At 60.6% G+C, this 11,234-nt stretch overlaps 1 protein-coding gene across 7 annotated transcripts; it reads left to right on the forward strand.

Moving 5' to 3' along the window:
• Positions 1-901: 901 nt before the first annotated feature.
• Positions 902-10,868, forward strand: CHRD (chordin). Of its 7 annotated transcripts, none has more exons than XM_054481034.2 (23): positions 903-1,449; positions 1,675-1,778; positions 2,218-2,347; positions 2,481-2,609; positions 2,701-2,800; positions 2,916-3,003; positions 3,372-3,513; positions 3,618-3,758; positions 3,840-3,922; positions 4,000-4,147; positions 4,310-4,416; positions 4,521-4,640; positions 5,540-5,696; positions 6,022-6,242; positions 7,050-7,163; positions 7,481-7,744; positions 7,834-7,927; positions 8,040-8,096; positions 8,363-8,466; positions 8,918-9,020; positions 9,626-9,780; positions 9,932-10,034; positions 10,409-10,868. In XM_054481034.2, the coding sequence occupies exons 1-23, from the start codon at positions 1,302-1,304 to the stop codon at positions 10,459-10,461; spliced, it is 2,865 nt and encodes a 954-aa protein (XP_054337009.1). In that variant the 5' UTR covers positions 903-1,301; the 3' UTR covers positions 10,462-10,868. The 7 variants fall into 7 exon arrangements, 5 of the variants coding, with proteins under 5 accessions (XP_054337011.1, XP_054337009.1, XP_063518551.1 ...); XM_054481033.2 differs by having other exon boundaries at positions 904-1,449; positions 10,406-10,868; XM_063662481.1 differs by having other exon boundaries at positions 3,618-3,922; positions 10,406-10,868.
• Positions 10,869-11,234: the final 366 nt, after the last annotated feature.

The following is an 11,234-nucleotide window of genomic DNA, read 5'->3' on the forward strand; positions in this document are numbered from 1 at the left end:
TTCCCAGTCCCAGTCTCCCCAGAGTCTCTGTCCTCAGGGGCTTCCTGGCCTGACCTTGATCCCATCATCGCCCTGTCCCCCAGAACTTCCTCAGGCTCTGTCCTGTTTCTCCTCCCCAAGGATGGGCATGTCTGCTGAGAAGTGTGGCCTAGATCCTGGAATTTTCCTGTCCAGCCAGACGAGATGTCTCCCAAGATTAGGAAGGAGGGTGCTGGGATAGCTGGGAGGATAGTGGGTGTGTGTGGGAGGCAGAGACAGGGAGACAGGCATGACCATGGAACCAAGAGAGGAGGCTGGGAGTGGGCTGGAGAGGCAGAGGGTCCCTTGGGTGACGGAAGGGGGTGAGAAAGCAAGAGGGGACTGTCGAATGCGCCTGAGGATAAGTTACAATGAGAGGGAGACACTGTCACTCCACAGAAGGGGGAATGCTGCCGGTTTCTGGCTAGGTCCCTGTCCTGGGTGACATAAGAATGAGGAGCCACCTCAGAGAGGAGGCAGGGAGGCAGGCTAGGCAGTGAGAGAGGGTGGTGAGGGTTTGGGGGGCGCTGTGGGCCCAGGCAGGGGGAGATCGGCTGATGGGCCTTTCCTGTACGTTGTCATCTTTAAAGACAAGTCTTCATCCTTCGGGCGGAACCGGGTCCTCGCTCACTAAGCGGTCCAGGCCTCAGGCCTAGCCTCTGCCCCTCCCTAGCCTGAGGCTCCCGTCCTGGGCTGGACACCGACCTCCTGGTCCAGCCGCCCTGTGGCCGCCAGCAGCGGGGGGCTCCGGGCCCGCCTCTCCTCCCCCTCTTCGCGCCCCCTGGTCCCTCCCCTCCCCCTCCCCCGCTCCCCCTTCCCCTCCCGCCCTCCCCTGCCCGGTCCCAGCCCCTCCCTCCCCTCCCCCACCCGCGATCCGGGCCGCTGCTGCTGGGCCGGACCCCCCGGGCTCAGCCCGGCCCCTCGCCGAGCTGCCGCCGCCGCCCCGTTTGCTGAGGAGGAGGCCCCCGGCCGGGGCGTCGGGCGCGGGGCATAAAACGGGCCGGAGCCGGCGCCCGGGGCAGTAGAGCCGCGTACGGCCCGGGTCAGCGCCCGCCCGCCCGCGCTCCTCCCGGCCGCTCCTCCCGCCCCGCCCGGCCCGGCGCCGACTCTGCGGCCGCCCGACGAGCCCCTCGCGGCACTGCCCCGGCCCCGGCCCCGGCCTCGGCCCCCTCCCGCCGCACCGCCCCCGGCCCGGCCCTCCGCCCTCCGCACTCCCGCCTCCCTCCCTCCGCCCGCTCCCGCGCCCTCCTCCCTCCCGCCTCCCCAGCTGTCCCGTTCGCGTCATGCCGAGCCTCCCGGCCCCGCCGGCCCCGCTGCTGCTCCTCGGGCTGCTGCTGCTCGGCTCCCGGCCGGCCCGCGGCGCCGGCCCCGAGCCCCCCGCGCTGCCCATCCGTTCTGAGAAGGAGCCGCTGCCCGTTCGGGGAGCGGCAGGTAGGTGGGCGCCCGGGGGAGGCGCGGGCGGGGAGTCGGGCTCGGGGCGAGTCCGCGCCAGCCCGGAGGGGGCGCGGGGCGCAGGTGGCTCGGCGCGGCGGGCGGCCCGGAGGGTGGGCGGGGGCAGAAGGGCGCGGTGCCCGGGACCCGGGACCCGCGGGCAGCCCCCGGGGCGGCACGCGGCGCGAGCTGGGCAGCGGCCTCCAGCCAAGCCCGTCCCCGCAGGCTGCTCCTTCGGCGGGAAGGTCTATGCCTTGGACGAGACGTGGCACCCGGACCTGGGGGAGCCCTTCGGGGTGATGCGCTGCGTGCTGTGCGCCTGCGAGGCGGTGAGTGCACCCCGCGGCCGGCCCGGGCCCTGGCGGGTGGGGAGCGCCGTGTCGCGCGGGCGTCGGAGTGGACTGGGAGCTGCTGAGAAGGAGCCCAGTCGGCAGATGTTGGGGATATTTTTCTGGTGGAGGAAGGGGAATCAGCCCGTTCAAGTCTTAGGTGCTGTTACTGATCGCCCACTCTGTGTGAGGCTCTGTGCCAACTCCGTTTCGTTCCCTGCTCATCTAACTCTCATGGCAGCCTTGCTAGATAGAGAGTATTATTATCCCCATTTTCCAGACAGGGACCTTGAGGCCCAGAGAGATGAAGTAGCTTGTCTAGGGTCACGCAGCTTGTAAGTGGCAGTGCTGGCTGACTCTGCGGGACATCCTTGCCTGGGGGGGTCTCATCGGTTGGCATTTTGCACTCACTTGGGTTTCCCGCCTTTTCCGGGAGCAGCCTCAGTGGGGTCGCCGTACCAGGGGCCCTGGCAGGGTCAGCTGCAAGAACATCAAACCAGAGTGCCCAACCCTGGCCTGTGGGCAGCCGCGCCAGCTGCCGGGACACTGCTGCCAGACCTGCCCCCAGGGTAAGGCTTGCTCCGCCCTGCGGGAAGGGAGGCAGGGCCACGATACTAAGTCCCTGGCCACTTGGATGGGGCGTCGGACTGGCCCTTCCCACGGCCAGCTGAAGCCAGTGTTCTTACCCCCCCCCCCCCGCAGAGCGCAGCAGTTCGGAGCGGCAGCCGAGCGGCCTGTCCTTCGAGTATCCGCGGGACCCGGAGCATCGCAGTTATAGCGACAGCGGAGAGCCAGGCGCTGAGGAGCGGGCCCGTGGTGACGGCCACACGGGTAGGGGGCTGGCGAACAGCGGGGTTGTGGTTGAGGCTGGGCCACCAAAGCGGCGTTTGACAGTGCTCAGGCCATCTTCCTCCCGTCCCAGACTTCGTGGCGCTGCTGACAGGGCCGAGGTCGCAGGCGGTGGCACGAGCCCGAGTCTCGCTGCTGCGCTCTAGCCTCCGCTTCTCCATCTCCTACAGGCGGTGAGAAAGGGGAAGGAGCAAGGAAGGGTCAGCTGCCAGCCCGGGAGGGAAACTGGGAGAGCTGGGAGGGGCTGCTTTTGGCTCAGTCCGGACTCACCCGACCTCTCATTCCCAGGCTGGACCGCCCTACCAGGGTCCGCTTCTCAGACTCCAATGGCAGTGTCCTGTTTGAGCACCCTGCAGCCCCCACCCAAGATGGCCTGGTGAGATGATGCCATTTATGAGCACTTGTCCAGTCTGGGCACTGTGCTGAGAGCATGCTCTGCATTGCCTCCTGTGGTCCTCACCACAGCCCAGTGGGAGGAAGGCACTGACATTATGATGCCCATTTTACAGAAGGGGGAACTGAGGCTCAGTAGGATAATGTGATTTGTTCAAGGTCACACAGCTAGTAAGTGGTGCAGCCAGGACTGGAACCCAAGCATCTGGCTCCAGCGTTCTTTCTTAAGCTTCGTAGGGCACCCTGGAGGTTCCTTTCCATGTTCCTTTTTCATCAGGCCTGCCTGGGCATCCTAATTGGCCTAGCCTGCACAGTGTCTGAGGGTAGGGCCTTCTTGTCTCTCTGCTCCAGGTCTGTGGGGTGTGGCGGGCGGTGCCTCGGTTGTCTCTGCGGCTCCTTAGGGCAGAACAGCTGCATGTGGCACTTGTGACACTCACTCACCCTTCAGGGGAGGTCTGGGGGCCTCTCATCCGGCACCGGGCCCTGGCTGCAGGTAGGGAGCAAAGAGCCCCGGGCGTGGAGTTCTGAGTCTTCTCTATCCCCCAGGAAAGGGGAGGGGGGGTTTCTGACAGGCTCTCATCATCGTCCCTTCCCCAGAGACCTTCAGTGCCATCCTGACTCTAGAAGGCCCCCCACAGCAGGGCGTAGGGGGCATCACCCTGCTCACTCTCAGTGACACAGAGGACTCCTTGCATTTTTTGCTGCTCTTCCGAGGGCTGCTGGAACCCAGGAGTGGGGGTAAGTGGGATGGGGGCAAAACATGTGAGAAGGTTAGGGAGAGCACCTGTCTCAGAAAGGCCCACATGTGCGGCCTTGCAGGACTAACCCAGGTTCCCTTGAGGCTCCAGATTCTACACCAGGGGCAGCTACTGCGAGAACTTCAGGCCAATGTCTCAGCCCAGGTGAGTGGGGATCTGGCTCTTGCTGCCACCTGTCTTGGCCTCTTGCTATTGCCCATCACACCCTGCTCTGTCCCCAGGAACCAGGCTTTGCTGAGGTGCTGCCCAACCTGACAGGCCAGGAGATGGACTGGCTGGTGCTGGGGGAGCTGCAGATGGCCCTGGAGTGGGCAGGCAGGCCAGGGCTGCGCATCAGTGGACACATTGCTGCCAGGAAGAGCTGCGACGGTGAGGCGGGGTGGGGGGGCCTGGTGCCCTGGGCACGCACAACTGAGAGGCACAGACAAGTGCCAGGGAAGGGGCCAGGGTGGGTATGGGACAGATCCTGAGGACTGGGGGTGTAAGCGGCCATGGGGTAAACCTAGCCTCACCTGTCTTGCCCCTCTGTAGTCCTGCAAAGTGTCCTTTGTGGGGCTGATGCCCTGATCCCTGTCCAGACGGGTGCTGCCGGCTCGGCCAGCCTCACACTGCTAGGAAATGGCTCCCTGATCTATCAGGTAAGAGCCAGGGGCGGCAGAAGGTGGGGGAGGGGTGGAGTGGGCAGCAGGCCCCAGGCCTTCACTGCCTCTCCACTTTGCCCTCCTCCATCCCTGCCCATCAGGTGCAAGTGGTAGGGACAAGCAGTGAGGTGGTGGCCATGACGCTGGAGACCAAACCTCAGCGGAGGGATCAGCGCACTGTCCTGTGCCACATGGCTGGATTCCAGCCAGGAGGACACACGGTGAGGGCTCCATGTGGAGCTGGACCCCAGGGCCCAATGCATGGGCTGTGGGAAGCCAGGTTGGATGAGCAGGGATGTTCATTATCATCCACTCACTCATGGGTTCTCCCACTCATTCATTTATTCATTTGACTTTTTTTTTTTTTTTTTTTTTTTTTGAGATGGAGTCTTGCTCTGTCGCCAGGTTGGAGTGCAGTGGTGTGATCTCGGCTCACTGCAGCCTTTGCCTCCTGGGTTCAAGCGATTCTCCTGCCTCAGTCTCCCGAGTAGCTGGGACCACAGGTGCGCACCACCACACCCAGCTAATTTCTGTATTTTTAGTGGAGACGGGGTTTCACCATGTTGGCCAGGATGGTCTCAATCTCTTGACCTCATGGTCCGCCCGCCTCGGCCTCCCAAAGTGCTGGGATTACAGGCATGAGCCACCGCGCCTGGCCTGATTTGACATTTTTAGTGAGCCCCAGACTAGGGACTAGAGTACAAAGCAAATCAGATGTGGCCCCTGTGCTTAGCAAGCTCACAGTCAAATGGGAGCATCGGACCTGGAGAACAGTGCCACAGGCCGCGTATTAGTAAATGTAATGGCAATGGTTGCTACTTATAGGGCCTTTCCATGTGCTAGGTGCTGCATTGGTGGCCTTACATATTTTTTGGCTTTCACAGTATCCATTTTATAGATGAGGAAGTGAAGGCTTGGATAAGTTAAGTTACTCTTCAAGATTGTTACATAGCTAGGAAGCGGCAGGGGAGGGCCTGGAAACTGGGCCTGCCGGGTCCTTATCCTGTGTTTCTGGTGTGTGGAAGTGTGTGTGGGTGGAGTCAGGGCACAAAATGGCCCAAGGCTTCAGAACCTTGGACTCGTGTGAGAACTGAGAAGGCCTATCCTCCCCTGCCCCCAGGCCGTGGGTATCTGCCCTGGGCTGGGTGCCCGAGGGGCTCATATGCTGCTGCAGAATGAGCTCTTCCTGAACGTGGGCACCAAGGACTTCCCAGATGGAGAGCTTCGGGGGCACGTGGCTGCCCTGCCCTACAGTGGGCATAGCGCCCGCCATGACAGTGAGTGTCCTTAGGGATCTGTTTGCCCTTTGGTTTCCTAGAACATTTGAGGGATGGTGGCAGACAGCCGGAGCCTGGTGTGTCTTTCTTTGTGCCTAAGCTCCAGTTGCCATCTGAAGGTGGGGACATATAGGGTGGCCCTGCTGGCAGACTCTTCCTGTTGCCGAGGTTCAAGGGTCTAAAACTTGCTGCTCTCCGGGCCCTGGACCTATGGACAGTGTCTTCCAGCTCGTGGAATGTGTGCTGGGGAACTGGGGAATGCTGGGTTTGAGGGCTTGCCCTAGGCCACGTTCTCACCTGTCATCTCTCCTCTGTTTGGACCCAGCGCTGCCTGTGCCCCTAGCAGGAGCCCTGGTGCTACCCCCTGTGAAGAGCCAAGCAGCAGGGCACGCCTGGCTCTCCCTGGATACCCACTGTCACCTGCACTATGAGGTGCTGCTGGCTGGGCTTGGTGGCTCAGAACAAGGCACTGTCACTGCCCACCTCCTTGGGCCTCCTGGAACGCCAGGGCCTCGGCGGCTGCTGAAGGGATTCTATGGCTCAGAGGTAAGGATGTGATGGTAGGCGGCAGCTTGGAACATTTCTGTTTTTTAGCTTAAAGGGCTGTGTGGGCCTGTGGTGGGGAAAGCAGAGGGCAGACAGCCTGGTATAGAAGAGCTGGCATAAATAAAATAAATTAAACAGTGATTTGTAGGCCGGGTGCAGTGGCTCACACCTGTAATCCCAGCACTTTGGGAGGCCAGGCGGGTGGATCACCTGAGGTAGGAAGCTTGAGACTAGCCTGACCAACATGGAGAAACCCCATCTCTACTAAAAATACAAAATTAGCTGAGCGTGGTGGCACTTGCCTATAATCCCAGCTACTCTGGAGGCTGAGGCAGGAGAATCGCTTGAACCCGGGAGGTGGAGGTTGCAGTGAGCTGAGATCGCGCCATTGCACTCCAGCCTGGGCGACAAGAGCAAAAATCCATCTCAAAAAGAAAAAGAAAAAAAAAAAAAAGGGCAGGCATGGGCTTGGGAGTCAGATAGACCTGGGCATGACTCTGACTCGGCTTTTTATTATTCATTCTCCTTTCTAAGTCTTTTTTTGGTGGGGTGTCTTGGATAGTATGTAATATCCTGGACCTCAGCGGGGTGGGTGGGATGGACTAAGCGCTTCGAGTGGGGTGAGTTCTCATGGACTTGGAGTCAGAGAGACCTGGCTTCCAAGCTCCACACTATTGCCAACGGGCTTTGCTACCATGAAGACTTTCTTTAGCCTCCCTGGCTCTCAGTTTCTTCATCTGTGAACTGGGGACAGTAGGCTCAGCCCTGAAGTGCCTTATTCCTATCCGTTATCCTGCCTACGTGCAGGCCCAGGGCGTGGTGAAGGACCTGGAGCCAGAGCTGCTGCGGCACCTGGCAAAAGGCACGGCCTCCCTGCTGATCACCACCAAGGGTAGCCCCAGAGGGGAGCTCCGAGGGCAGGTAGGTGGGGAGTGTGGGCAGTGGGGGCAGTGGGGAGGGTGCAGAGTTGGAGGCGCACTGTGTGCCCTTACACTAGTTACTTGCTGTCTCTGAGTCCTGGGGATGGTCGTATCACACCCCTCTGGCTGGTGGGGAGGATGAGCTACATGAGGAGGCTGGCAACCCGGCACCCTATCCCTGGCAGCTGAGATGATTGTGGAGCGAATGGCATCCTCCTGGGCCACTGCAGCGCTCAGGGGGCTGAGGTGTCTCCAGCTGCCGCTGGTAAAGACGCGAGGGGGAGCCCCAGCGCCGCCTCAATTGGCCTGTCCTCCCAGGTGCACATCGCCAACCAATGTGAGGTGGGCGGACTGCGCCTGGAGGCGGCCGGGGCCGAGGGGGTGCGGGCACCAGGGGCTCTGGATACAGCCGCTGCTGCGCCGCCTGTGGTGCCTGGTCTCCCGGCCCTAGTGCCCGCCAAACCTGGTGGTCCTGGGCGGCCCCGAGACCCCAACACATGCTTCTTCGAGGGGCAGCAGCGCCCCCACGGGGCTCGCTGGGCGCCCAACTACGACCCGCTCTGCTCACTCTGCACCTGCCAGGTAGGAGGTCCTGGAAGGGCACACTGGGTCCTGGGATCTGGAGCAAGGGGCCTGGACACTCCTGTCAATGCCTCCACTCCTCTCTGCAGAGACGAACGGTGATCTGTGACCCGGTGGTGTGCCCACTGCCCAGCTGCCCACACCCGGTGCAGGCTCCCGACCAGTGCTGCCCTGTTTGCCCTGGTGAGTTCCCCGCAGGGGAGTGGAGGGAGGAGTTGGCCCAGTGCGGACAGGTCCTTTGGGGAGGGAAGGAGGGCGGTCACCCTCTGCTTTCACCATTTCTTTGGCTCCACAGAGAAACAAGATGTCAGAGACCTGCCAGGGCTGCCGAGGAGCCGGGACCCAGGAGAGGGTGAGCTGGAAGGGTGCGTGCACGGTGGGAGGCCCCAGAGGAGCCATTAGGTTGAACCAGGAGGGGGACAAGAAGGGGAGAGTATATAGGGGGTGGCCTGAGGGGCACAGATTCCAAGCGATGCCTGACAGGACTCATTAGTGTTATTGGCCCCCAAGTGGGCCCTTGGCTTAGGCTTGTGTGGGGGTGGCCTGAGGCTCAAGCCTTGGTTGTGGGCCCAGCTGATGAGCTCATACTAATGGCCGCTGGGCCCTGTTCCCCACCAGGCTGCTATTTTGATGGTGACCGGAGCTGGCGGGCAGCGGGTACGCGGTGGCACCCCGTTGTGCCCCCCTTTGGCTTAATTAAGTGTGCTGTCTGCACCTGCAAGGTATGGCCACCCAATCTTCTCTGGTGCCATAACCCAGCGGGGTCTGCAGAGATGGGGAGGGGCTGCCAGGTGAGGAAGGCCCGTCCTTGGTGAGGAGGGCTCAAGAATCAAAACGATATGAGAAAAGGCCTTTGCGCTCTGAGAGTCGGCTTCCTGTGGGAAAAGAAACAGGGCTGACCTGGGTGTGGATTCTGGCTCTGCCAGCTAACTAATGCCAATGACCCTAGGCACCTTCTGTCCCTGAGCCTCACTTTCCTCTCCTGTAAGCAGATATGATGGCACCTACCTTGCAGGGTTCCGATGAGGAGCTGAGTTTAGGTCTATAAAGCCAGTCCGGGCCTCTGAGTAAAAGGCCACGGAGACTGCATTTGAGGTGTGGAACAGGAGAGGGAGTGGGCAGGAGGCTTATGTGCCCCCTGCCTGACACTCCTTGCTCAATGGATCCCTACAGGGGGGCACTGGAGAGGTGCACTGTGAGAAGGTGCAGTGTCCCCGGCTGGCCTGTGCCCAGCCTGTCCGTGTCAACCCCACCGACTGCTGCAAACAGTGTCCAGGTGAGAGAGGTGGCTGGGCACTGAGGCCTCACCTTTGGGTTGAGGCAGGCTTTGTCCTGGGTGAGGGGAAGGGTGCTCAGTTAATTGAGCATTATACTGAGCACTGCTCTGTGCCTAGCCTGGAGCCAGGACTCTAAATGCAGTGGAAAGAATGTGATATACTAGTGGGATATGATGGGTTCTGGTTCCTGCTCCATCCATCCATCCATCCATCCATCCATCCATCCACCCACCCATTGATGCATCCATCCATCCATCCATCCATCCATCCATCCATCCATCCATCCATTCATCTATCTATCCACCCATACGACCATCCACCCATTGATGCATCCATCCACCCACCCACCCCTTGATGCATCCATCCATCCATCCATCCATCCCTCCCTCCATCCACCCATCCATCCATCCATCCATCCATCCATCCATTCATCCATCCATCCATCCATCCATCCCTTCATCCATCCATTCATCTGCCCACCCACCCATCCAAATTTATCACCTACTAAGTGCCAGAAACTGCTAGGTGCTGGGTATTCAAAGAGAATACTCATAAAACCTGGTTGGTCCTCCTGGGCTGACCCTTTCTCTTTCCCTCTCAACAGTGGGGTCGGGGGCCCACCCCCAGCTGGGGGACCCCATGCAGGCTGATGGGCCCCGGGGCTGCCGTTTTGCTGGGCAGTGGTTCCCAGAGAGTCAGAGCTGGCACCCCTCAGTGCCCCCTTTTGGAGAGATGAGCTGTATCACCTGCCGATGTGGGGTAAGTGGGGAGCAGAGGCTTGTGTGAGGTGGGTACTGGGGGCCTGGTCTGGAGTAGGGAGACCTTCCCAGGGAGGCCCCTGAAGAAGCTGAAGGCCACTGTGTCCCAGTGCCTCTGGGGGACACTCAGTGTCTGTTCTGTCTTGTACCAGGCGGGGGTGCCTCACTGTGAGCGGGATGGCTGTTCACTGCCACTGTCCTGTGGCTCGGGGAAGGAGAGTCGATGCTGTTCCCGCTGCACGGCCCACCAGCGGCGTAAGTGAAGGAGTCCAGGGTCAGCAGCTGTGAGTGGAGGGCTGACCTGCCCTTGGGACTCTTGATCAGGGAAGGGAGCATTCACTGTGTGCAGGAACAGTGCAGCCTGCCTCACAAGTGCCATTCCAATCCACCCTCACAGCAACCTGGTGGAATTGTTATTTATGACCTTTTCTTTACAAATGAGATTTCTGAAGCTCAGAGGAATTAAGCAATGAGATGAAGGTCACCCAGCTGTGTGCACTGACCTGTTTAGAAAATGCTGGCCTTCCTGGGACCAAGGCAGGGATGCTTTGCCCTGCCCTCCATGCCTCTCTGTGCCTCTCCACTTCCTCTCCCCTCCTCCAACATTCCCTCCCTTCTGTCTCCAGCAGCCCCAGAGACCAGAACTGATCCAGAGCTGGAGAAAGAAGCCGAAGGCTCTTAGGGAGCAGCCAGAGGGCCACATGACCAAGAGGATGGGGCCTGAGCTGGGGAAGGGGTGGCATCGAGGACCTTCTTGCATTCTCCTGTGAGAAGCCCAGTGCCTTTGCTCCTCTGTCCTCCCTCTACTCCCACCCCCACTACCTCTGGGAACCACAGCTCCACAAGGGGGAGAGGCAGCTGGGCCAGACCGAGGTCACAGCCACTCCATGTCCTGCCCTGCCACCCTCGGCCTCTGTCCTGGAAGCCCCACCCCTTTCCTTCTGTACATAATGTCACTGGCTTGTTGGGATTTTTAATTTATCCTCACTCAGCACCAAGGGCCCCCGACACTCCACTCCTGCTGCCCCTGAGCTGAGCAGAGTCATTATTGGAGAGTTTTGTATTTATTAAAACATTTCTTTTTCAGTCTTTGGGCATGAGGTTGGCTCTTTGCGGACAGGAACCTGAGTGGGGCCTGGTGGAGAAGGGGCAGAGAGTAGGAGGTGAGAGAGAGGAGCTCTGACCCTTGGGGAGCTGAAAGAGACCTGGAGAGGTAGAGGATAGCGTGGCAGTTGGCTGGCATGCCTGGGTTCCGCAGAGGGGCTGGGGATGGTCCTGGAGATGGTCTAGAGACTCAAGAATTTAGGGAAGTAGAAGCAGGATTTTGACTCAAGTTTAGTTTCCCACATCGCTGGCATGTTTGCTGACTTCATGTTTGAAGTTGCTCCAGAGAGAGAATCAAAGGTGTCACCAGCCCCTCTCTCTCTCCTTCCCTTCCCTTCCCTCCCCCTCCCC

The sequence above is a fragment of the Pongo pygmaeus genome, chromosome 2 (assembly GCF_028885625.2).
Source record: "Pongo pygmaeus isolate AG05252 chromosome 2, NHGRI_mPonPyg2-v2.0_pri, whole genome shotgun sequence".
NCBI classification, from domain to species: Eukaryota; Metazoa; Chordata; class Mammalia; order Primates; family Hominidae; genus Pongo; species Pongo pygmaeus.

What these genes read in the sequence shown, in the direction of transcription:
- CHRD (XM_063662481.1), top strand. Translation starts at nt 1,302, where the DNA reads ATGCCGAGCCTCCCGGCCCCGCCGGCCCCGCTGCTGCTCCTCGGGCTG. An exon ending in AGGGATTCTATGGCTCAGAG is followed by an intron (nt 6,243 to 7,049) that starts GTAAGGATGTGA and finishes GCCTACGTGCAG; the next exon opens with GCCCAGGGCGTGGTGAAGGA. An exon ending in GAGCCGGGACCCAGGAGAGG is followed by an intron (nt 8,097 to 8,362) that starts GTGAGCTGGAAG and finishes GTTCCCCACCAG; the next exon opens with GCTGCTATTTTGATGGTGAC.